Genomic DNA, 24298 nt, shown 5'->3' with positions numbered 1-24298 from the left:
TAGGAAAAGAAACATATTTTAATTTACAGTTTACAGAGTACAAATATATTTCTGGTGCAACAAGATAAAAGAGAAAAACATATATATATATATATATATATATATGGTTTTTATTTAAAATATGTGTAAGAAAACAAATTCAAAAAGTAAAATTCTTTTTTTATGCTAAATATAGATCATACCACAAAATACATGTTTTCAAGTCAAAAACTCGTAACCAGAAAAAGAAAACAAAGGACTAAGCGAAAACTAGAATTTTTCCCAAAAATGACGCACATCCACACTTGTTTTCAAAAGAACATCAACTTTGTATCTATTGTCTTCTCTTTTTCTCTCTCCATCGATGATCACAATCGTTTTGCTTTAGATGAACAAAACCGTGATCTTAAACAAATATTTTGAATGGTTAGGCATTTCCCCAGCAATGACCGGATTCTCATGCCAATCCATATTGGGTTCTGGCCGGAGGACCCACCACCCACCGGTGAGGTTAGTACTCGAGACTTCTCGTCTAGACTTCCGGTGGTTTGTCGACACGTTCACAGTAAGCAACCATTTGGAATGTTCAGAGGCGAAAACGCTATGAACTATGCATTTTCAACTTTCTTGATCGAGGCAATTCTTATTATCTTCTTCATCAAAATCACATGCTTCCTCCTTCGACCTCTACGTCAACCTCGTATCGTCTGCGAGATCATTGTGCGTCACTAATCTTATACATTCATTTATCATATAGCTTGGGGTACACTCAGATGAAACATTTGTTCTGATTATTATACATGCATGACCTCTAAAATTATCGATTTTTTATATTAAAATTGACCTAAAATGTTTATAGGTTTATAAATCTCAAATTCCACCATGCATATGGTTTAAATAAATAAAAATTGATTTAGAATATTAAAAAATGGTTTTGTGTGTGTTTTGAAGGGTGGAATGATGATAGGACCGTCGATGCTTGGAGGAAGCAGGAACTTCAACTACTACTTGTTCCCACCGATATCAAATTACATATGTGAAAACTTGGGACTGTTGGGATTTGTTTACTTCTTCTTTATCACTGCGGCCAAAACTGACGTTTCAGCCATTGCAAAGTCTCCAAGAAAGCATAAGTACATTGCTGTGATCGGCATTGTCGTCCCCCTGGTATGCACTTTGGCCACGGGGATGGCAATGCGAGACAAAATGGACAAGAACATGAGAAAGTTTTCATCAGTTGGATCGATTGCGTTTGCCTTGGCTTTTAGTTCTTTCCCTGTCATCTACACCGTCTTAAGAGACATGAACCTTCTCAACTCTGAAGTAGGCAAGTTCGCCATGTCGGTGGCTCTCATTGGAGACATGGCAGCGATTGTTGCTCTTATTTTTTTCGAGGCCTTGAATCAGGTAGAGGAAGGAGGAGCCACGGCTATAGTTTGGTATCTTATATCGGTGGTTATATTCAATGCTTTTATGTCTTTGGTTGTGGGACGAGCTCTTGAGTGGGTGGTCGACCAAACGCCAGAGGGGAAACTCGTCGACCAAAACTATATTGTAATGATTCTCATGGGTGTTCTTGTCGCTTGTTTCATTACAGACATGTTTGGTTTATCTATGGGCATGGGACCCATTTTGCTAGGGTTCATTGTCCCTCAAGGTCCACCTTTGGGTTCGACGCTGGCTATTAGGAGCGAGACTTTCATCCATGAGTTCTTGATGCCTTTCTCCTTTGGTTTGGTGGGACTCAAGACCAATGTCAATCTTATCACCAATGATATTTGGGAACAAAAGCTCTCTCCTCTCGTCTACATGACAGCCGTTGGATTCATCTCTAAGTTTCTCGCTGTGTTTTCCGCTGCTGTCTTCTTTAAAATCCCCACCAGAGACAGTCTCACGCTTGGTCTCATGTTGAACTTGAGAGGCCAGATAGATACCTTGCTCTACTTGCATTGGATAGACAAAAATATAATCGGTTTACCCGGTTTTGCTATCTTGGTTTTGCATGCCCTTGTGGTTACGGGAATAGCAACACCGCTTATCAGCTTCCTTTACGATCCAGATCGTCCTTACAGGATCAGCAAGTACCGCACCATACAACACACTCCCCCGTCTACCGAGGTGGGACTTGTTCTCGCCGTCGCCGACCACGAAGCCTTGTCCGGTTTGTTCACCTTTCTCGACCTTGCTAATCCCACTACAAGTAGCCCCTTTTGTATATATGCTATCCAGTTAGTGGAATTAATGGGGCGAGCCTCGCCAGTTTTTATCGACCACGAGGAGGAGGAAGAGGATGAGGAGGACGATGAGGAAGAGGTGGAAGAAGAAGAAGATGAAGGTGCCCGGAGAAACCAGGTGCAAACCGCATTTAGGTTGTACCAAGAGAGAAGATTTGAATGTGTAACGCTACGTGCCTACACAGCTCATGCTCCAAAGCGTCTAATGTACCACAACATTTGCCAGCTAGCATTGGCTAATAAAACCGCTTTCATTCTCTTACCTTATCAGCAAGAACGTCTCGACGACGATGCACCAACGGAGCTACGTAACTCCGGCATGTTATCCGTGAACGCGGATGTCTTGGCGCACACGCCATGCTCTGTTTGTATCTATTACGACAAGGGACGGCGTAGAAACGCTCGGTCCCAAGAAACGTACCGTTTTGTTGTTCTGTTCTTAGGAGGAGCTGACAACAGAGAAGCTCTGCATCTGGCCGACAGGATGACGGTGAATCCAGACATAAGCTTGACGGTGATCAGGTTCTTGTCGTTTAACCATGAAGGAGAGGACGAGAGGGAGAAAAAGCTGGACGATGGGGTGGTGACGTGGTTCTGGGTCAAGAATGAAGACAAGGAGAGGGTTAGTTACAGGGAGGTTGTGGTCAAGAACGGTGCGGAGACGCTGGCTGCAATACAAGCGTTGAATGACAACGACTATGATCTGTGGATAACGGGGAAGAGAGAAGGTATCAACCCGAAGATTATAGAAGGGCTTGCGGAGTGGAGTGAGAACCACCAGCTTGGAGTGATCGGAGACACTGTGGCGGGGAGTGTGTTTGCCTCGGAAGGTTCGGTGTTAGTAGTACAGCAACAGGTGAGGAACCAGAAGGGTAGTGGTTTCTTGAATGGCAAGTTGGATTACAAGAAGTTAGTGTCTTATTGGTCTTGTAATAATTGTTAGTTAGGACAGATTGCTTAACTGATTAGGTTTCTTTTTGTTTTGTACATTCTGTATTTTTGGGATGATTTTGCTATCTAAACAAAATTTGTATCCAAGTTCATATAAAAGCTAATAAATTCCAATGTAGAAGAAGCTTCATTTGGTTGGTCAATTTGCTTTTCATTTTTTTTTTTATTATATGCAGCTGCATTGTTAGAATTTCAAGGATATTTCACTAATAAAACAAATAAATAAAATTATTTTTTATAAGAAATTTGTAGGTGAAAAAACTTAAAATATTAATGAAAATTGAGTAATTATTTTAAATGATTTATTTAATTTAAATATATAACTAAGAACTTTTGGCGATAAAAATACTCCAAAAACATCTTCATATATATGTTTTCAAAAGTTATTCAGAAACAAAAATAAGAAAAAATATATAGGTATCTTGAAATTTTGTAAAAATATTTTATATGTTTATGAGATATTATATAATAATAATAATTTTTGAGATACTTATAAATTATTTTTATATTTATGAATCATTATAGTTTATAATTTGTTTATTATATTTTGAAAACTTGGATATTAGAGATAGAAGTGTTTAAAGTGATTCTACAAATTGTTAAATCACAAAGCCCAATGGGCCGGGCCATTATAGAGTGAACCAGACTATTTCTTGATAAGACCTCACCGTCGTCAAGTTCACGCGAATACACTGTATACCACTCTAAGTCTCTAACGCCGCTGCCCTTCCACCGTCGCCGGTACACTGAATCGTCTTTAGCGGTATGGAGGAAGACATGGCAAACCGTCGAGTCTCGAGCCGTACTCGTAAGGTTGCTTCGAAGATGGCGGCAGCTCTTACAAGCACCGACAATCGAACCCAGGTGTCTTGTCTGATTTCGAAATCACTTTATGATTTTTTTTCTTGGCAATGAGACTTTGTTTGTGTTTGGTTAATTCTAGGCTGCTATAGCTAGGCTGGAAGCTTTAGAGAACGATAATGGAGCCGTGGAGGTGGTTGATTTGAACGATGATGAAGAAGCCTCTCTCGACGAAGAAGATGACCTCGGTGAGTAATCTTAGTTACTCTCTGTGATATACATAGTTCTTCTAGTTTTCAATCATGTGTTTGATTTGTTGCAGGATACGTGCAGAAGAAGCAACACAAGGGATCAAAGCGTAAAACTCGACAAGCAAAAGCTTTGGAGGCTCGTAAAGCTCCCAAGTCCTTCACTGAGCTCTTGCAGGAGGTAACGTAATCAGCTCCTTGTTTATCGTTTCTGCAGCTGAGATCAAGCTAATATGGGTTCTCTTTCAGGCAAATTTGGAATCTTTACCGTCGCATGTGCCCACTTACTTGAAAGCAGCAGCGGGACCTCCGACTTCGTCTTCTCGTCGCCATTTCTGCACAGTTTGTGGTTACATTGCAGGATACAATTGCTGCTTATGCGGGATGCGTTTTTGTTCCATCCGTTGCCAAAACATTCACAAGGACACTCGTTGTCAGAAGTTTGTTGCATAGGAGAATAAATGTAAAACATTTTTTTCAAAAATTGTACTGAAACATGACCACATCAACGTGTGTTCTGTAATGAATGAGAATGAAATAGCCAAACAAAAAGCATCGACGTTTCTCTCTAACGTGTTCTTATGATTTAAGATGGATCAATCAAACATGGGTCATCTGTTGTTTGAGCTTTTCCAGTAGCTTTCTCTTAGATTCACAGATCTGGAGAAACTCACGGAGGACTCTCTGTTGCGCGGTGACTGTTTTACGTGCTGAGTCTGCCTTGCTCCATGTTTTCAGTGATTCAAAGATGCGGCTACCAACCTCTGACTCTTCGCTGGTTGCAATGAAACTCTCTAGAACCCCAAGAACCTGTCCCGGTCCTTCATTCCTCTTCAGAGTTGTCAAAAATCTCTCCACTTGATCATCTTCCGGGTTGTTGATTTTATTCAGTAGCCAGTTAGAAACTTCTTGTACTGTGCTGCATAAGGAATGTATAGAATCTTTGATTGCTTGAGACATCGGGGAGGAAGGTAGATGATCCGAATGTTGAGCTTTCTTCTTCTTTTTCCCAGATGGGAGAGAAGAGCGGGTGCAAGCTTGAATTATAAGACTGTGCCACGCCAACGGTTCAGTGATGATCTGAACCAAGACCTGCACATCAGAATAGCAAGAACTCATCTCTGAAGATCCCATTGATTTGATTCTGTCCAGAATAAGCCTCTCAAATAGCATGTTCAACACATGCCAATGCTCTTGGGAACTCAGGCTCCAAGCATTCCAAAACACGGCAAAATTCAACCAGTCAACAAGATCTGAACCGAGCGTCTGCAGAATTTTCCCACAAAGTCAATAACATTAAGACCAGTTGACAATTGTGCAGGTGGAAGGTGTAGAATAAGCTAACCTCAAAAGTCCTTGCACCCTGTGAGATCTCTGTGATCATCTCTACAGCGTCACTGAAAGAAGATCCCAACGTTTTGGTGTACTCCTCCAGCAAAGACTTAAGTTCTTCGCAGGTTTTGAGGTCACCTCCAGACCCTTTGGTTTCAAGACTCTCCTTTAATGCCGTTGCCGAACACTGAATAGAGAGGTATACCATCCGAGGTAGAAGGGATTTTCTCTGGATGGATCGTTTCACGTTTTCTTCACGATCTTTGTTCTATAGACATGTAACAATTACAAACATTACTAAATTGCATCGGTCCCAAGTACAAGAGAAAGTGTATTGATATAGACAAACGTACCACATTCTCTTTGGGACAGTAAGAAAAATCTTCAAATGAACCTACAGACGTTGTTGATTGATATTAAGAATAGCACCACAACAACAAAAAAAATAAACAACTAATATAGTGAAGGAAATACTTACCTAATAGATAGTTTTTCTCAGGACAAGGTGTCCACCATGGTCGTGTTTGCATATCTTCATTGAACCTCAGTGTCCTTGATCCCATTTCGTTCGAGAGCTCCACAAGCTGAACTCCAGATTTCAGGTTTTCAAGAACGCGCTAGACCCAACAAGAATACATGCAGAGTTAGATATTATTATGAGAGGATCAAATAAATGGACATAAGGTAATTTACAGGACAAGGATATTGCATTTGTTACCTCTTCTTCCTCGATGCTATCTGCATTCTGCTTCAATTGCAATAGAGACGCTTCGACCCTCGCAGCTTCGTACTGGTTTGACTGCTGCAGTCTTTGTTTGAATAGGACAAATTCGATAACCTGAGATTGGATAATTCAGATAAGTCACGACAGTAACAAAATGTACACAGGGAGATATGGTAATGGAGAGGAATTCAAATTGTTTACTTTTGAGTAATTTCTGTGGCGGTAAGCAAGAAATGTAAGGTCTGCAGACTCTTTCAAATGGTCATCCATAAACTTGAGGTAGTCTTGTAGGAGGTTATATAAGTCTACCCACATGGGAGATTCCAACATTTGGCGGAGAATATGGTGTGAAACCGTTTCTGTCAAGATGTTCTTCACATCAAGAGCTTTATACCTAACATAAGATAAACAAGTGGTTCAGTAAAACAAGCCGAAGAAGGTTTTTTTTTTCTATTCCAGGACAAAAACAAGGAAAGCTATGAATACCGTTCAAATGCAAGCGGAAGAGCACCAATATATGAATATATGTGCAACAGCAAGATCTTGTACTGCCAGACATGTCTGTGAAAACAAAAGGTAATCATCAAGTTAAAGCCTGTCAGAGAAAATTATCTTTTTGAAATGCCAAAAGTGGCACTGTTAGAAACTCAAATCGACATTCCGCAGCTAAAGCAGTTAGTTACTGACCCTCGGATGGCCAAGCCCAACTCAAGAACCATGATAGCCTCAGCAAGATAGCAAAAATCTCGAGTACGCCAGTATAACTGGAAACAACAGCAAGGTTAATTATATATATAACAAGGGGTTATACAGTGTCGGGGAAGCATGCAACACAACCAAAGTACCTGGACCAACATGTTGTTAATCAAAGATAGAAGTTCTTCCCCAAACATACTCTCTTGAGGATCCAAGTCCTTGGAAAGCGGAAGATTTTGACAGTATAACTTCGCCAGTTTGACTGCAGAGGCTTCAATCTCTACATATTGGAAGGAAAGATGGAATTATAAACCGATGCAGAACACATGCAGAGCAACTAGATTGCAATAATAAGAAACCCAAATAGGGGAGGCAACAGGAAACTATGATGGAAAAATGATGCATTACACTGTACACCAAAACAGAGAGATGCCGTATACACAAAAGAGTCGCACAGCTTGTAGATTCAAAACTGAATCTTCATAAGGAGAAAACATGGAAAATTTTCAGAAGAAGGAATGTGAGCAAAGAGAACACACCGCCAAGAGGAAGCTCAAAAATGTTTCCAGTCAGTTCTTGAACTTTGAGTATGGTTGTTGTTTGACCAAGCACTGTGGTTGCTGATGCAGAAACCGAGTCAGCATTTTCCACTAACATTCCGACAAACTCTGCCTTTTTATGAGGGGGTAATACTTGTAGGAATGCTTCAACGTCGGACGCATAGCAAGCTAAATGACCAAATCTGTATGCAAAGCGGTATGCAAGTCAGCGTAAGCATTAGATACCAACCAATAAGAGTTCACAAAGATTTACTTGAGAAAGTATTGGAGTAATGATTTTAGTAACTCGCTGTCGTTCTTCTTTCCATATAAGAACTTTCTCTTCTCGATTTCAATTTCTGCCAAGTGCGGACCCCTTAAGTTACTATTTTCAGTATCTCTCTGTAACTTCTGCACCAATTCTGAAGCACTTGATATACGAGAATCAAACTGCATGTTGGATAAGAAATTAGATAATGTATATGCCAGAAGTTAAGGTTAAAAAGCAAAGGAACACGAATTAGGAATTTAAGTTCGGCTAGAGGTTATTATAATTACCATTTCTTCTGTTAGGTGAGAAAACTTGCATTCTATGTTTTTAGTTGGATGAATTTGATCAATATCGTCAAAGAATTTCCACATGCTGTCATCTTCAAACAAACAGCTGAGATATTGTAGGAAACACTCCCAATCATCTGGACTGCCAAGCGAACAAAAAAAAACATGTCAGCATACTGACAGAAACAATCGAAAGATCAATCCGGAAAGAGTGCCAACTCTGAAAACACTGAGTTGAAATGCTCATGCATTCACAAGGTACCTCAATTCTAAGATTTTCTTATAGACATCAACAGCAGCAGAGTAGTCACGTGCCCTAGCAAGGAGTCTCCCCTGTCAGCTTAAAGTGTGAGAGTTTGCGTGAGAAACCGATCATACAACAAAAGACTCTGTATGCTAGTACATATTATCTATAATTTCAACTTCAAACTAGGGAACATGCATTATATCAGAATGTATGCACCTACTTAAAATACAACCTTGTAAAATTACCTGTATCCGTAATTTATCGACTTCAATCACCAAAAGAGAGCCCAGATTTCCAGAAAGGACTTCTAAAGCATCCTTGTATTTGGATTGTTGTTCCAGCAAAGAGATATACACCATGAGAGCTGAAAACAACCAGACTTTCATTAGTGGAAGAAAACCTGAAGAAATCTGAACTAGTTCGATAGCTTGTCAAAGAAAAGACATTCATGGTAAAGTGAATTCACCTTCTGGCTCATGCATACTATGAGAGGCAATGTGCTTCTTAAGCAAACCCTCAGCCAGTAGCAAGAGCTTCTCCCCACTCTTATCACATAGAACCTGTACAAGATCTTCACAACTTAGAAATAGAGTACCAAAAGGCTAAACAATAGCAGGATAGACGGTGGCTGCACCTGTAACTGGATGCTACAAACTGCCCACAGCAAGAACCTTTCTTCTCCGGCAAGTTTGTACATTTTTATGGCTGTCTGTCACAGAACAAGACATAAGAAAAGGGAAATAAAGACTGATAAACTGTTCACCAGCAGAAAGACCAACCAGCTGCTGCTTCACAAATGAATATTCACGAACATAGCAATTAAAGAGCCCCATCATAAGCTCCAGATTATTAGGGAATCTACCACAGGCATGAGCGTAACAACCAGTAGCCAAGTCCACTGATCACATCAAAAACAAACGAATTAGATATAACCAAGCTTCTAAACTCTTCTTTATAAGAAGGGCACTTACAGTGATCAAGTCTCTGAAACACAATTTGCAATGTGCTGAGCGTAAGATCATCCATCAACGACGAATCATCTTTATACAAAAGCTCCTTAGCATCCAAGCAAACAGTCAGCGCCTCATCTGGCTTCCCCATCCTCTCATGAATCAGAGCTTTAAGCGCCTATCAAATGCAACAACACTCCCGTTTAAAGATTACAGAAAGAAGAGAAAAGCGAAACCGATGATTGTACGATAACTTACTAAAGCATAAGGTGACTTCGGGTACTTGGAGAGAAGCGAAGTGAGGAGCTTGAGAGCGTTCTTGAACTGACGAGAGTCGATTGCGTCCCAGATTGGTCGGACACGACGCTCCGGTATTCCACCTGCTAACCCGAATTTGGAAGCCATAGTTTGTCGGGAAAAAGAAGTGAGTTATCAGTTGACCGAGATACAGTTGCGGTTAAGACAGGATACGACGACGATCAGAGAGAACCTCTTGCAGATTAAGAACCAAATGAAAACCTAATCAATCCGTTTGGTCGCGGCGATATTGCTATTACCGTCAGGAATTAAACTTATTGGGCTTTTAAATGGGCCTCAGTAAGCCCATCGGTGAATCACGTTGACAGATTCTTCACATCACATGTTACGCATTGGCAATTGTCAAATGGCGAGACTTTTTTAACCCCACTTCACGTGCCATCCCTGACCCGACGCGGTGCGCATGTTAGTCTTCTCTCTCATAACCCCACCTGCGCATCTTAGCGAGTCCGGTGTCTTTTAATGCGATTAGCCACCGGCGCAGGAATCTCTCCGTTTCTTCCCAGATCGTCAAACCCTAATCGATCTTTTTTTGTTACCCCGGAGAAGAAAAGATGATGGGATCGGAGAATGCCGACGGGTTCGAAGAGACCAATCTCAAAGTACCGAAGGAGGAGATGGAGAATCTCGTCCTTAACGGCGACGGAACCGGCGATGTCAACGGCGATTCATCGAACTCTGCTTATCGCAGCGCGATGTCAACACTCTCCACCGTTCACGACCCTCTCTCGCCGCTTCCTACCGTCCTGACTCCGGCTGATTCTGATCCACTTACTGCGCCGTCCTCCTACATCGAGCCGCCGTCTTACGCCGATGTTATCTTCAGCCCTTTCGATGAGACCTCCGATAGCGAGATCAACGGCGGCGAGGATAGCAGTCTATCCCCAGATTCACTATCGAGATCTCCTTCTTCGTCAAGCTCCGATTACATCAAGATCACCGTATCGAACCCTCAGAAAGAGCAGGAGACTTCGAATTCCATCGTGGGAGGAAACACTTACATCACGTATCAGATCACGACGAGGACGAATCTCCCTGACTTCGGTGTATCGGAGTCCAGCGTGCGAAGAAGGTTTAGAGATGTTGTTACGTTGGCAGATCGATTGGCTGAGTCGTACAGAGGGTTCTGCATCCCACCGAGGCCGGACAAGAGCGTGGTAGAGAGTCAGGTTATGCAGAAGCAAGAGTTTGTGGAGCAGAGGAGAGTTGCGTTGGAGAAGTACTTGCGGAGGCTCAGCGCACACCCTGTTATCAGGAAGAGCGATGAGCTGAAAGTGTTTCTTCAGGTGCAAGGGAAGTTGCCGCTGCCGATGAGTACTGATGTGGCCTCGAGGATGTTGGACGGCGCTGTGAAGCTTCCGAAGCAGCTGTTTGGTGAAGGTGGGGCATCTGCGGTGCCGGTGCATGAGGTGGTTCAGCCTGCTAGAGGAGGTAGGGATCTGCTGAGATTGTTTAAGGAGCTGAGGCAGTCGGTTTCTAATGACTGGGGTGGGTCGAAACCAGCGGTTGTTGAAGAAGATAAAGAGTTTTTGGAGAAGAAGGAGAAGATGCTTGATCTTGAGCAACAAATTATCAACTCCTCACAGCAGGTAAAAGTGTCATCCTTGTTAGTTGATTTATACATCATATGTTGTATTCTGTTTGGAACAAACCGTTTTGTGGATTATATTTGTAGGCTGAATCCCTTGTGAAGGCACAGCAAGACATGGGGGAAACCATGGGTGAACTGGGGTTAGCATTCATTAAGCTGACAAAGTTCGAGAACGAAGAAGCTGTTTTCAACTCCCAAAGAACTCGTGCTACTGATATGAAGAATCTAGCCACTGCGGCTGTAAAAGCAAGCAGATTTTATAGGGAGTTGAATTCCCAGACTGTCAAACATTTGGTAAATTTATATCCAGCTACAGAAAATGCCCATATGTCTTCTACATGTGAATCAAATGAAGTGTTGTTTCCCTTTCCATGTCTGAAAAGATGTTTGTTTTGATTTAAGGAATTCACATGAAATCTCTCATGCTTAGTGTGTATCGGCTTGTAACTGTACTGGACTTTTAGCTTCACTAAGAGCTGTTCTTTTCTCTGAATTGTTCATTACAGGACACACTACATGAGTACCTTGGCATGATGATGGCTGTCCAAGTCGCATTTGCAGATAGATCTAGTGCTTTACTGACAGTGCAGACGCTTCTATCAGAGCTTTCTTCGCTGCAAGCAAGAGCTGAAAAGCTAGAGGCTGCATCATCAAAGGTATTTGGTGGTGACAAATCAAGGATCCGGAAAATAGAAGAGTTAAAAGAAACCATCAAGGTCACTGAAGATGCAAAAAATGTTGCCATCAGAGAGTATGAAAGGATCAAGGTATTTAGTAATAACCATTGCATATGAAAGCTTGTGCTGATGTACCAACATGATATGAAGTTTTTTTGATCGTGCTCTTGTGTAAATTTGTATTATTGCAGGATAACAACCGATCTGAGGTGGAGAGGTTGGATGGAGAAAGGCGTGCAGACTTCATGAACATGATGAAGGGTTTTGTTGTTAACCAGGTACGTTAATATTATTCAGCACATTAGCTTTTTATGAAGCCTTCAGCCTTTCCTTATTGCTCAGCGAAAGTTTTCTATGTAGAATGAGTAATTAATGGTAAGGAGATTTTGAAGGTTAAGCATAAAAGGTAGTGTAGCTCCATTCCTAATGAGCTTTTAAGAGTAATGAAGTTGAAAAATAGATTATAATGAGACGGTGGATCTCTTACAGGCTAGTGAATGATGAGTGCTTTGAATGATAATATCGGTGAAGAGGAAGTAGGAGCTAATAAAATCTGCCAGTAATGAAACAGAGTCGAGTTTCTGAAATAAATACTTGTGTTTGTTGTGGTTGCAGGTTGGATACGCAGAGAAAATTAGCAACGTGTGGGCAAAGGCTGCAGAAGAGACGAGCCAATACGACAGAGAGAAGCAGAGCAGCTAACAAACACAGAAAAAAGAAAGAGCGAATGATGTTCATTTTGGCATAATCATACCAATTCCATGTTTGACACAGAATCAAAATACCGTGATAAACTAATAATGGGTGTCGAACTAATGTATTTTCTTGTTTTTTTGTTTGTTCATCTGTTGTATCTATCTGATAGAGTTCAGCAAAACGTTTGTCTCGGGTGTTTCTTTTAGTTGCTGTAAATTGTTTCTCTTTAGCGTTACTCACCAATTCACCATCTATACATGTCGGGTGCTCGTTGGTATTTGACGAGACAGATACATTAAATATAAGTGTCAAAACTGAGAAGACAGCTCTAATGTTTTAACTCAATACTTAATGTATGTGTGCCCTCAATATTAACCAAAACGCAGACGGATCATTATGGGACATAAGAGGAGCGAATCAACGAGCTGTTCACGGGGACAACGACAGTTATCATAGCTCTGTAACATAGTATTAGTTTGTAACAAACAAACTGCAAATGACTAATAGTGAAAGTCTTCCATAGGTTTGGTATAATATATCGATTGGACAGTGTTGTTCTTGTGTTGTACTAGATCATGTTTTAAAACTCTTAAAATATATAAAATAGCATCAGTTTCAAAACTGAGTAGCAAACCAAAAGATGCAAAGTGAGAGTCTAAGGAAACAAAAGTCATCTAAAACGACATGATAAAGAGCTGAAAGTCAGAAAACTTAAGCAGCTTGTTGGCCAGCGAGCCTCTTCCTGGCTTCCTCGATGATGGTGAGCTTAATACCTTTACCCTTAGGAAGAGAAACCCAGGGCTTAGTTCCTTTGCCGAGGGTGAAGACATTTCCCAACCGTGTTGCAAACTCATGTCCTGTAGAGTCTTGGATGTGGATTGTCTCGAAGCTTCCCTTATGCTTCTCACGGTTCTTAATCACACCAACACGCCCTCTGTTTCTTCCTCCAGTCACCATCACAACATTGCCGACATCAAACTTGATGGAGTCCACAATCTTGTTCTCCTCCAGGTCGAGCTTGATGGTGTCATTAGGCTTGATGAGTGGGTCAGGGTAACGGATGGTGCGACCATCGTATGTGTTCAGGTAAGGAATACCCTTCTGTCCGACCTGGATAGTTCGAACCTTGCAAAGCTTAAACTAAATATAGAGCAAAAAAAAAAACAAATCTTGTTAGTATACATACACGTCAAACATTAGTACTATAAACGATGACACGAGAGAGAGAGAGATCAAAAAAACCTTTGCTTCCTCATCCCTGATGGAGTGGAGACGGAAACGTCCCTTGGTGTCATAGAGAAGACGGAAGTTCTCGTTAGTCTTGGGGATAGAGACAACATCCATGAAACCAGCAGGGTAGGTCTTGTCAGTCCTGACCTTGCCATCAACCTGGATATGCCTTTGCATCAAGATGGAGATGACCTCACGGTAGGTGAGAGCGTACTTCAACCTGTTCCTGATGATAAGAACGAGGGGAAGGCACTCCCTCGACTTGTGGGGTCCAGAAGATGGCTTGGGGGCCTGTGTGAAGCCAATGCGAGCAATGAGATATATATATATATATATATATACATGGAGACAAGAAGAGAGAGAGAGAGAGAGTGCAGAAGACATACAAAAGCACCACCGAGTTTGTCAAGCATCCAATGCTTAGGGGCATTGAGCCTCTTCAAATGCTTCTTCAAACCTCTCGCCTGTACAATTAACAGAACAACAAATGCATATGTTAGATCGATAGAAATGACATTTCAAGTGCTAAAGAGATTCCATCATGAACTAGAGCGGCAATGAGATCTAAGTAAGCCAGATCTAAAGAAAAACCACCCTGATGCACACAATCAGATTGTTGCTACGAAAGCTAAGTTAACGATAGTCTAAGTCACTAACACAAAGCTCCAGGGAATCAAACTATGAAACCATCAAAGATGTAAACAGTCACTAGAATAAAGAGAGAGAGGATGACTAACCATGATTGGAGTTTGCAAGCGTAGCTCCGATTCAGACGACTAGTGAAAGTTGTGAGAGAGAGAGAGAGAGAGAGAGAAAACGAGTGAAACCCTAATTTTGTTTAAATACCCTATTCCATCTAACCCTCTTCAACAATTTCTTTAGGGCTCGGCCCATTTATCCAAACTTTATTTAAGCCTTATGGGTTTTAAGTAAAATGGACCTACTGAACGGTGCCGTTTTAGTAGTCCCTTCCACTTGTCATCTCTGCTTCGGTGAAGAAACATAAACTTACGGCATATTGAATTGTACCTATGAAGGAGGCTCATGTACAAATACACACAATGATGGTAAATAAATCGATTTCATATATATCCTACGTTTCCTACATTAGCGGTGTTTAGGCATGGGCGTAAAATCCATAATCTGAAATCCGAACCGAAAAACCTGATGCGTATCCGGTCCAAAATGTAAAAAATATCCGAATGGATTTCGTAAGGTGGTACAAAACATATCCGAACCCGAAGTGTTATTAACCGAACCCGAACGGGTAACCCGAAAACCCAAAAAAAAACCAAAAAATCCGAAAAAATATCCGAAGAAACCGGTCCGAATGTCCAAACTAATATACAATGTAATTATATAAAACATGAATATATACTTCAAATATTCAATTTCATATTTATTTTTATATGGTATCTAACAATAAGTATTTAAAATTTAAATAACCACTTTAAGTACTTAATTATATATAAATAAGTATATATTTCTTATGTTTTGCTTTTAAATTTTAGATTTTATTTCAGGTATATCCGAACCGATCCGATATTAACCCGAATCCGAATGATATATGGTTACTTTATGGGTTCTATGATGTGATACAAAACCGACCCGAACCCGATGTGTTATATCCGAACCCGACCCGTACTTGCAAATTTACTAGAATGGGACCTAGGAAGTGTTATAAAAAAGAACCGAAATCCGAAAAATCCGACCCGAACGCCAACAGGTACCCGAACGCCCAGGCCTAGCGGTGATGGTCTTTTAACATATTTACTTGGAAAACAATATGTCAAATGAAAGCAAGTATACACACTATGCACTCAGACATGACTGAGAACTTACTTAGGTTAACATCATGGACTGAGTGTCGTATTTAGTTAATGTTAAGCGAAACTGAGCAGCCAGAGTAAGCTGAGAAAGAATAGAATGAGCTGAGAGACGAGGTCGCCTGAGGAAGACAATCCATGAGTACACCCTGCTACTGACCCAAAGGCAGATACGACAGAGAAAGAGGGGAAGTAAAGCTTTTCTATATATATTATTATCCTTTTCACCATCTTCCACATGTATACTGAAAATCATTTATTCTTTCCGAACAAAACTCAACACATCATGTAAATCTCTGTATATCAATGCGACCTACGTTCCTCCTCAAACTCTCTTTGATGGAAAGTAAAAAAAAGTAAGAAGAGTGTTTGTGTTAAAAGCAAAACTCACACACTAATGTCACAAAACATAACCTCCGCTCCGTTTTTTTCAATCAGCAAGGAGACTGGCACAAGGGGCAGACTTTCTTATGAGAGGTAAGGAACCACTTGTCTAAACATGCTTTGTGGAACTTGTATTTGCATGTCACGCAAGCCCGCCTTGGAAGGCTGTGATTCACTGTGTGGATCACACTGTAACATATCGGACAGTCCTCTACTCCTTCAAATTCCTTGTCCGAGTTTCTCTTCCATATTCTTATCGCCTCCGCTAGAGCCCCGTTCTGTTTCCAATCACCAAATTAAAATTAAAAAGATATTCAGCCCAAACAAGCACCAAGTTTATCATATCTTGTTCTACTTTTTTCGTGAATCTACCAATGGAACTGGATATCATGACTGACAAAAGTACAGTACCTGATTACGAACAAACATTAGCATAGACATCAACCACTTCCTCTGCTTTGCGTCGCTTATTCCAATACTTTTTGTGCAATTGACATCAACAGGCCTGAGTGGGTAAGAAACTGGAAGACGGATCACCAGATCCATCCCGGTTTCATCCTTTGTATATGTAGCAACCACTTCATTAGCCGATTTACTTATGCTGACTGAAAAGCTATCATCATTAAAGTCTGCCTTCTTTATCTGCGGATCACATAAAACAATGCAGTGCCATTGTATTAGTGAACCTTCACTACAACTCTGAGAGATGAGAAAAGGTCTTAGCGCACATACCTGAGACAGTTCGTTCATGATTAAAGAAGGGCTGCACCACGATCTTGTAAACGCTTCAATCGAAGATGATGCAGATCGATCACGCATTTCGCTAAACCACCCTCTAACGTAAGCTGGAAGGACACGTATCATCAGACCATATATCGCTCCAGCAAGCGCAGCCATTTTTCCGGTGTCAATAGGCCAAAGTGACTCAACGGTTGACAGGGACGAACCCGTTGTTATCGCAAGAACTGCTGCAGATGCTACCCCGGATAAATCAGACAGACCAATCGCATCTTTCTTCTTCAAGCTCTGTGCCATGTATAGTTCTAAAGGAATATGCTGGAAAAGACTATCTAATATCAACGGATTTGCAGTTCTCTCTATATACTGCACCAGTCTGTCTCGTCCTTGTGTAAGTGAAGGTAAAGAGTTAACATGCGAGAGCAACAAAGACCATGCCAGAAATGTTTGCACCTGCCATTAGAAGCGGCTATTACAGTAAATGGTTTGTACGAAGAGGGGCAAATAAACAAACGAAAGCTTTTGAAAGTAAAGTTTACCCGTTCTGGCGCAGTTAAATCCGTATCAAGAAGTTCATAGTTTAACTCCTCCACCATACACGATATTTCATCTCTCAGCCGTAGCCTTTCTTCAGATGGAACGTTGATGGAGTCCTGATCAATGAGAGACTCATCACTGGGTGACGCATTCCCATCAGCAACTATGGCCAGCCTTGAAATAGGTTCGGTAGACAAAACAGTGTATGCAGCACGTTGCAAGGAAGGGATTGGTGCGGAAGAGAACATTATTGCATACAAAGAGCTTATGGCTCCCTTGCTTAGACCCCAAAATTCCACCGCTCTGACAGCTCTATCTCTTGCACGAGGAGAAGAGTCGACAACAAGATGAGCCACCAACTCCCAGAATTGCAAATGATCAACTCTATACGAAGCAACAAGAGATGCTGCCTCTGGGGAATATGAAGCAGCAATAGCCTCAGCAAGTCCGGTGCAGAAGAAAAGACGCAGAACACCTTCAAGTATCCGATCTTTAACCGGCTCCCATATTTCATCTGCCAAAGAATTCAAATTGTCTTCACCTTCAACTGATTTATGTTTTACTAATGCATTAAGCAAGGAAAATGCTGAGAGAGCATTCTTGGCATTGGCTAAAGAAGGATCCGATATAGAAACAATATGCCCAAGTCCCTCAAGAGTATCAATCTCCTTCTCTTTGGAAGAAACACCACTAATGAACTCATTGACGTTCTCAGATGTTTCCTCCATCACAACTACTGCAGACTGAATCAGTCGCTTCAAATTAGAAAAGACAAAATCCCAATCTTCCTCATTAAAATCGTTTCCACAGTAGCTAACTGCAACGGCTATTAGTCTTGCCAGAAGAATTTGGACAGCTGGAAGTTGAGTAACTACGCTTGATGCACGAGGAACTTGCCTTTGTTTGCGAAACAAGTCAAGCAGAAGTGTTCTCTCTTCATTGCTCACATGCATCTGTGGTGCCTTATCTTCTTCAGCCATTTCACTAACGGGATAACAAGAGATAACAAGCTGATACCAGTCCTCCATATCTGATAAAGATAACGAAACAACAATCAGCAAGGCATGCAAAGCAAAACTAAAGAAAGAAATATCACAAGTCCATCTTATTTCAGTAGTAAATACTTGCTCTATATCTACCGCCAGCCTAATCATTTATTTAAAAACTAAGCAATGTACAGATAATCACGATGAGATCACTAGCCATGAAAAATATAACATTGTAAGAAAATTAAATGGGGTCTCACCTTCCCCACTTTGCCAGAGGACCAGAGGAGGAAACGACAAAGACCTCTCCAGCCAACCTCTAAGGAAAACTTCCAGTGGTAGCCCAGTGTCTTCACCAGAAACATCAGATTTGGTTGTTGTACGTAATGGAGAAATTATTATGCTCATAATGAAAGGAATGGTTCTCAAACAGTTTTTGCTTGTCTCTTCCCCTATGAAGAGTTTATCTGTGACCATTTTGAAAGCAGCCATGGCTTCTTCTTCTCTCCAAATATTCTCCTTAAACAAAGTGGAAGTCAATGACACTAGAGCCCTCAAAAAAGGTTCTTGGACGTCCTCTATGTGATTGTTCAATTCAACCCACATGTGTTCGGAGCTCTCCCTCTCATCCTCTTCATCCTCTCCATGCACAAGAGCACCATTCAGTAGAATCTCAAAAATGAAGTTTAGTAAATCTGCCCTCGCTGGTTCACTCTTACAATATGAGACGAGTGCTGGAAGGAAAGAAGTTTGAACACTACCCCCTGGCCACTCCCACGTGCAGAGTATTTCTGCGGAAAGCCAAGCTTGGGAGGATAACCCATTATCTTTGTGGCCACCAAGAAATCGATGAATCCCCATTTTCATGATCAGACTTTCAATGAAAGAAACAAATCTTTGACTCTTGGATGCCCTCAATTCGTACAAATGAGCAGGCAGATCACGCGTATTAATGCTAGCTAACGAGCTGTGGCTGATCCACATAGGCCATACATCACTCTCAAGCAGGAGCACTCCACATACATTTTCTTCATCAGTTTGATCCAACGAGAGATACTCAAATACCTCGGGCATCCATGAAGCACACAGTAACGTAAGTTGACAAGGTTGCAGATCATCCTCAAGTTGAACAACTGACCGTAAGGACTGAGCCAGAATCCTTGCTGTACTCTTCCTGACATCATAATTTATAGATTTCCAGAACTGATTATTTATCTTAGAGCAAACAGCATGAACAAAACCACACACAAGATCCCGATCCTTTCTCTTCTCTTTAAACTCATATAGAGTATTGTCCACTAGTGATGATAATCTGTTCTCCAAGTCAATGATAAAGATAGAAGACAAAATCGTTGAAAGTAGAGTGGCATCTTGATTCAGATCCTTTAAACTGAAGATACTACCATCAATAACTGCTGCTGCAAACTTAGCCACCGTGGTCGCATCGACGGAACTGCTCAAATCAAACTCTATATCAACAGCCTCAGCGATAAGAGAGGAACAAGTATCATTGACTGAACATAATGGTGACTGTTTGATAAAAGAAAGAAGCCTTTCGAGGATCCCTCTATATATCAAGACCAACGAGCTTCTTGACACAAAAGAAATACTGCTGTCTTCCGTTGAACCACCCAGAACTGAACTGCAGACACATAAATATAGAATAAGAACGGAGATCAAGCAAACAAGCAGTCTCAAAGAACTGGCTGAGAAATGTAAATGCAAAATCTTGGATTCGTGAGCTTGAATTAAAATGATATGAATATTAGCTTTGTTTGATACTGTTTTATAGATATATTGACTAACTTACCACAGGAACTGAGCAGTAGAGGTTGTAGTCATTGAGGAGGAATGGACAAGACTTATAGCAGTTGATTCTATGAGGTTGTGATGCCAATCGACTGGCCTAGAGCCGATTCTTTTATTCAACCCCAGCCCAGAACTTCTTTTTGTAATTTCACCCCTTGCCTTCTCTAAAAGCATTTCTATAGAAGCCAGGTTATTAAATCCCTGATGTTGTTGATCAAATACATAAGAAATTACATCACTCCACTGCTGAGTAAAACATTCATCATCAAGTAATGAAAGCAAGAGATCTTGTTTAGCTGCCGTCGAAGAGTCATGTCCATCCATACACCAAGGAATGAAGACTTCTCGGAAAACTTTAATGAACTTCTCTGAGCTCATATTACTCCCTTCATCATCAGAAAGAAGGGTAGAAGTTTCTATACCACCAGTAAATGATGGAACTATCTTTCTCGGTCCAAAGATTAATACTGAAACTGACAAAAGCTTCACACCATCTATCAATTCCTGAAAACAGAGAAAACCACATGAGTTAATCAAGTAAAAACATCATAAAGCATTACAGATTACCATGAAATAAAAATGGTAACATAACATGAACAATATTACAGATGATTTTATCCACGGGAAGGCCTTGGACAACAGTGGCCGTATAAATTGATCTAAAGGCCAACCCTCAGCTTCGGAAACTGAGTCTCTCTCCAATAACAAGAGAAAGTCAATCATTTTTTCCATGCTGCCCGTGATCGTCTCTAAATTTCCCTGCTGCAGCGTATTCAAGAAGCTCTCTTGAACATATTTAAAGAAAAAAGACAGCAGTTTCTGTTGGAGTAAATTAACTCCTGAAAGAATCTCTATGATGCATCTTCCTAGCTCTGACAGAAAACTAACTGAACTACTCATGCTCAGAGTTTCAGCTGGCTTTCTCTGAATACGCGGATTACTGCCCTTAGGTAGTTCAAAGAAGTTTGCCCATAAAATCTTCACAAGGACTTTATCAATTAGAGCAACTTGGAGATCTTGAATGGAGTTGGGATTATCGCAATACCTTGAAGAATTACGCAACCCCCAGAGAAAACATTCAGTGGTTGCACGAAGGAGTGATAATTGATCCGCCCGGGAATCACACATACTCCTCCCCGCCAATAAGTTAGTGAAAAAATTCACGAAGAACTTATCAGCTTCTACGGATTGGGTTGGCATAACTTCCAGGAACAATATTAATGCAGGGTAAGAAACCAGTGGGGATCCAAAGCACCCGTTCCTAAGAAACTGCCATAAGTGATTTAGAACAGATTTATGAACATTCAAGTTGCCCCAACTCTGCGGAAATTTTCTAAAGAACAGCAAGACAGCCTCCCACATTGAAGAGTGGCAAATTGGATTATTTTCTTGAAAAACACCAAGCAGAGCTGGTGCAAGACATCTAACGTCGCCTTCACTAAAGACTTCAGGAACATTTTTAATGAAGCTGCTCAACAAAGAATAAGTCGCTGACCGGATACTAGGGCTTTCAGATTTTAGAAAGTTCAGAAAGCATTTATGGACAGAGAAAAACTTCTCAGCTGAGGAGGTTGCTACTCTCCTAGCCTTCGTGGCAAGTTTCGATTCAGCATTTAAACTTGCAGAGCCAGCTTTATCGGGTTCGTGGAGCAAAATATCAAGAAGTGTAGCCAACGCCACCAGAGACGAAGATATCATCTGAAAACAACGCAGAATAAGATATCGGGAAATAAAAGCCAAAAGGAAAAGTTGTGCCTTAACGTAGATTTTCACCCATATGGAGTACCTGCTGATACATTTCTTCTAATTCATCGGAAGCAAGTGCTTTATCAGACAAATTTTGAGGGGTAAGTTTGAGATTTTCCTCCAGATAAGCAAAAATCTCAGCTGAACACAGATTCAAGGCGTCCAATCTCTTCTCCTGGGCAGGGAAAGCTGCCTGTTCAACCATGAAAATCGAAAAAAATAATGTTTTAACATAGTACAAGCTAACCAGAACTAAGAGGTCAGCTCACTAGTCTAATAAAATGACAAGAGAGTTTATTATAAAAAGTGTGGCATCTACACACAAGGTAGAAAAAGAAATCTTGAGAACGAGGTGCCAACCTGCAAAGACGACTTCGCTGCTTGAGAAACTTCAGAAGCCAAATCAAACTGTGAAAACCACCAGGGCCCCATTATAGACTTAAGATGAGGTGCTAAATCTCTCCTACCAAACATATAAGAAAATACGAATTAATGCAGAATACCAATCATCGAGAGAGAAGGCAAAAAAGAGGAAATATCGCATGAATGCTACGACTATATCAAGACACATTCCCTATATGCCACGCCCAATATAGTTAGGCTTCTGCAGTACTGAGCAACAAACGATTCATTCCAAAAAAAATATTCATGTATTCCTTTGATGTAGATGTTAAGAAAACCCAAAGCAAAATCATATTCATATCTCACTAAAAGAAAAATCCGAGTGTGATGCTAAAAGAAAAATTAAATGAGAGACTAGATAGGAATGACAGCAAGAAAAGAGCATGCATTAGAAAATTGAGAGTCAAAGTACCAACCCGACACCAGCGACAACATTAGCCATGACCTCATGCGTAGCTCGTCGAACATCTCTATTGTAGTCCAGTATCAACTTCTTGTACTCAAATGTCTGGAAAAGTACGAGATAAAAAAAGTCAATGAACAACCAAAAGCACTACAACGTGAGGAAGACAGTGATCAACATGCTGCAAAAACCCTAGTGTGTCAACAAAGAAACATACCCATTGTGGGATTAATGGCAAAAGCTCTTTCCCTTTCTTCTGTTTAACCAGTTCTGACAAGGAAGCTAGAGCTTTAATCTGTTGAAACCACAATTAACAAAACTCAGACGAAGAGGTAATTAATAATTATACTCCATTGAATAACCAGAAAGGCGTTACCTTTGTTGTAGGGTCCTTCCTAGAAAGACGTTGCAAGTGTTGGGCCATCTCACTATCCAAATCCTACAATAAATCCACAAAGATGAGAGACTAGCGTTCAAGAAGGCACAATCAATCAAAGAGGAACAAACATACCAAAAGGGGAGCAGAGTCTTCGTTTGATATAGAAGATTCGAATCTAGAGCTACCAACATAGCCGCCAAAACCTAGGCCGGCGGCTGCAGAGCCAGACGGCAGCAGAGAAGCTGCCAAGCTGCTCAGAAAGGTCAATTCAGTAAGCGAATCAATATAAAAGCGGAAAGCGAGGAGAGATTGAAGGTTAATTTCACCTGCTGCTGGAAGGACGAGCCTTGCTCCTTGCAGCGTCTCCTTTGGGTCTACCCATCTTGTTCTACTGTTAGATGGAGGAAACGTCTGCTTCTTTAGAAGGATATTGGGAAGAGGGAAGGAGAAAAGGTCGTATGATCGGTCTAGCGATTAGATTAAAGTCAAGGGTCGGCGTAGGAAGGCGGTGGTTGTGTGGTCGCGCCGTCGCAGGAGGAGACCAAGAAAGTTCGTCGGGGTCGAGCGTGTGCCGATTAGGACTGGATTTGTTAGAGTCAGGCCCAGTTATTGACGGCCCAGCTAATACTCCTAAACCTAAGAAAATATTATAAGACGGACATATAGGGTCGCTTTGCTGGCTTAGATGTAAATCTTGCTGGTTTATGAATATAGTCCTCCTATCAGATAGACAAAAAAAAAAGGGTCGTTTAGGGCCGACTTTGGTAAAGGAAAAACTGCCAAAAAGCCATTTTATACCCAAAAAAAAGTAAAGAAAATAACATCGACTTTGTTATAAACCAGATTGTGGATTGCTAATAACCAAGAGATTATGATTTGTAATATTTCTATTTATCTATGACGGTGTAATCTCTTATATAAGAAACTTCTATGTTATGAATAAAGATAGACTTTTTCATTACTTTTATAACATGTTATCAGCACGAAACTCTAAATCCCTAAGCTAATACCCAAATCGAAAAACCCTAAAACCCTAATCCTAGTCGGCTATCCGACGAACCCTAAACCTCGATCACGTCTCTTGTTCCCGCATTTGTTCCAGCTCGCGTCCCCGATCAGCTTCAGCCCAAGGCGTTCCTGATCCTAGCTCAGACGTTCGCGACCCGAGAGCAACTCCAGCACGCGACCTCTTCCTCATTCGCGACAACATCAGATAGCTCGCGTCCGACGATCAAGGCGTTCCCGATCAAGCAACAAAGGACGTCCGCGACCCGATAGAAGCGACTCGATCCATTCCAGCTCGTGTCCCGTTCGTGT

The 24298-nt window shown here is 41.1% G+C and overlaps 6 protein-coding genes across 6 annotated transcripts; 3 read left to right on the top strand and 3 right to left on the bottom strand.

Moving 5' to 3' along the window:
• Positions 1–306: 306 nt before the first annotated feature.
• On the top strand, positions 307–3156 carry LOC106315036 (cation/H(+) antiporter 24). The gene is made up of 2 exons (XM_013752809.1): positions 307–699; positions 931–3156. Exons 1-2 carry the CDS (start codon positions 403–405, stop codon positions 3154–3156), a joined length of 2523 nt encoding a protein of 840 aa, XP_013608263.1. The 5' UTR covers positions 307–402.
• A 666-nt stretch (positions 3157–3822) lies between these two features.
• LOC106318865 (SWR1 complex subunit 6) lies at positions 3823–4768 on the top strand. Its single transcript, XM_013757015.1, has 4 exons — positions 3823–4028; positions 4108–4213; positions 4288–4394; positions 4463–4768. Exons 1-4 carry the CDS (start codon positions 3930–3932, stop codon positions 4664–4666), a joined length of 516 nt encoding a protein of 171 aa, XP_013612469.1. The 5' UTR covers positions 3823–3929; the 3' UTR covers positions 4667–4768.
• On the bottom strand, positions 4672–9784 carry LOC106318864 (N-alpha-acetyltransferase 25, NatB auxiliary subunit). The gene is made up of 19 exons (XM_013757014.1): positions 9518–9784; positions 9281–9437; positions 9089–9207; positions 8944–9018; positions 8776–8869; positions 8555–8673; positions 8325–8395; positions 8063–8204; positions 7779–7954; positions 7505–7707; positions 7115–7245; positions 6957–7033; positions 6756–6830; positions 6471–6663; positions 6264–6383; positions 6024–6162; positions 5899–5939; positions 5559–5813; positions 4672–5479 (listed from the first exon to the last, which is right to left on the bottom strand). Exons 1-19 carry the CDS (start codon positions 9662–9664, stop codon positions 4814–4816), a joined length of 3000 nt encoding a protein of 999 aa, XP_013612468.1. The 5' UTR covers positions 9665–9784; the 3' UTR covers positions 4672–4813.
• A 149-nt stretch (positions 9785–9933) lies between these two features.
• Positions 9934–12777, top strand: LOC106318863 (sorting nexin 2A). The gene is made up of 5 exons (XM_013757013.1): positions 9934–11166; positions 11253–11462; positions 11675–11935; positions 12037–12123; positions 12461–12777. Exons 1-5 carry the CDS (start codon positions 10132–10134, stop codon positions 12545–12547), a joined length of 1680 nt encoding a protein of 559 aa, XP_013612467.1. The 5' UTR covers positions 9934–10131; the 3' UTR covers positions 12548–12777.
• Positions 12778–13114: 337 nt separating this feature from the next.
• On the bottom strand, positions 13115–14617 carry LOC106313122 (40S ribosomal protein S4-2). Its single transcript, XM_013750864.1, has 4 exons — positions 14509–14617; positions 14158–14235; positions 13784–14062; positions 13115–13681 (listed from the first exon to the last, which is right to left on the bottom strand). Exons 1-4 carry the CDS (start codon positions 14509–14511, stop codon positions 13253–13255), a joined length of 789 nt encoding a protein of 262 aa, XP_013606318.1. The 5' UTR covers positions 14512–14617; the 3' UTR covers positions 13115–13252.
• A 1223-nt stretch (positions 14618–15840) lies between these two features.
• Positions 15841–23656, bottom strand: LOC106318105 (E3 ubiquitin-protein ligase listerin). Its single transcript, XM_013755958.1, has 14 exons — positions 23308–23656; positions 23114–23231; positions 22979–23041; positions 22820–22897; positions 22616–22707; positions 22158–22260; positions 21838–21990; positions 20658–21749; positions 20053–20555; positions 18503–19884; positions 17259–18286; positions 16714–17172; positions 16393–16623; positions 15841–16259 (listed from the first exon to the last, which is right to left on the bottom strand). The coding sequence occupies exons 1-14, from the start codon at positions 23361–23363 to the stop codon at positions 16032–16034; spliced, it is 5586 nt and encodes a 1861-aa protein (XP_013611412.1). The 5' UTR covers positions 23364–23656; the 3' UTR covers positions 15841–16031.
• Between the last annotated feature and the right edge of the window lie 642 nt (positions 23657–24298).

The sequence above is a fragment of the Brassica oleracea genome, chromosome C9, assembly GCF_000695525.1.
Source record: "Brassica oleracea var. oleracea cultivar TO1000 chromosome C9, BOL, whole genome shotgun sequence".
NCBI lineage: Eukaryota > Viridiplantae > Streptophyta > Magnoliopsida > Brassicales > Brassicaceae > Brassica > Brassica oleracea.
This window is presented reverse-complemented; position numbering and strand designations above follow the sequence as displayed.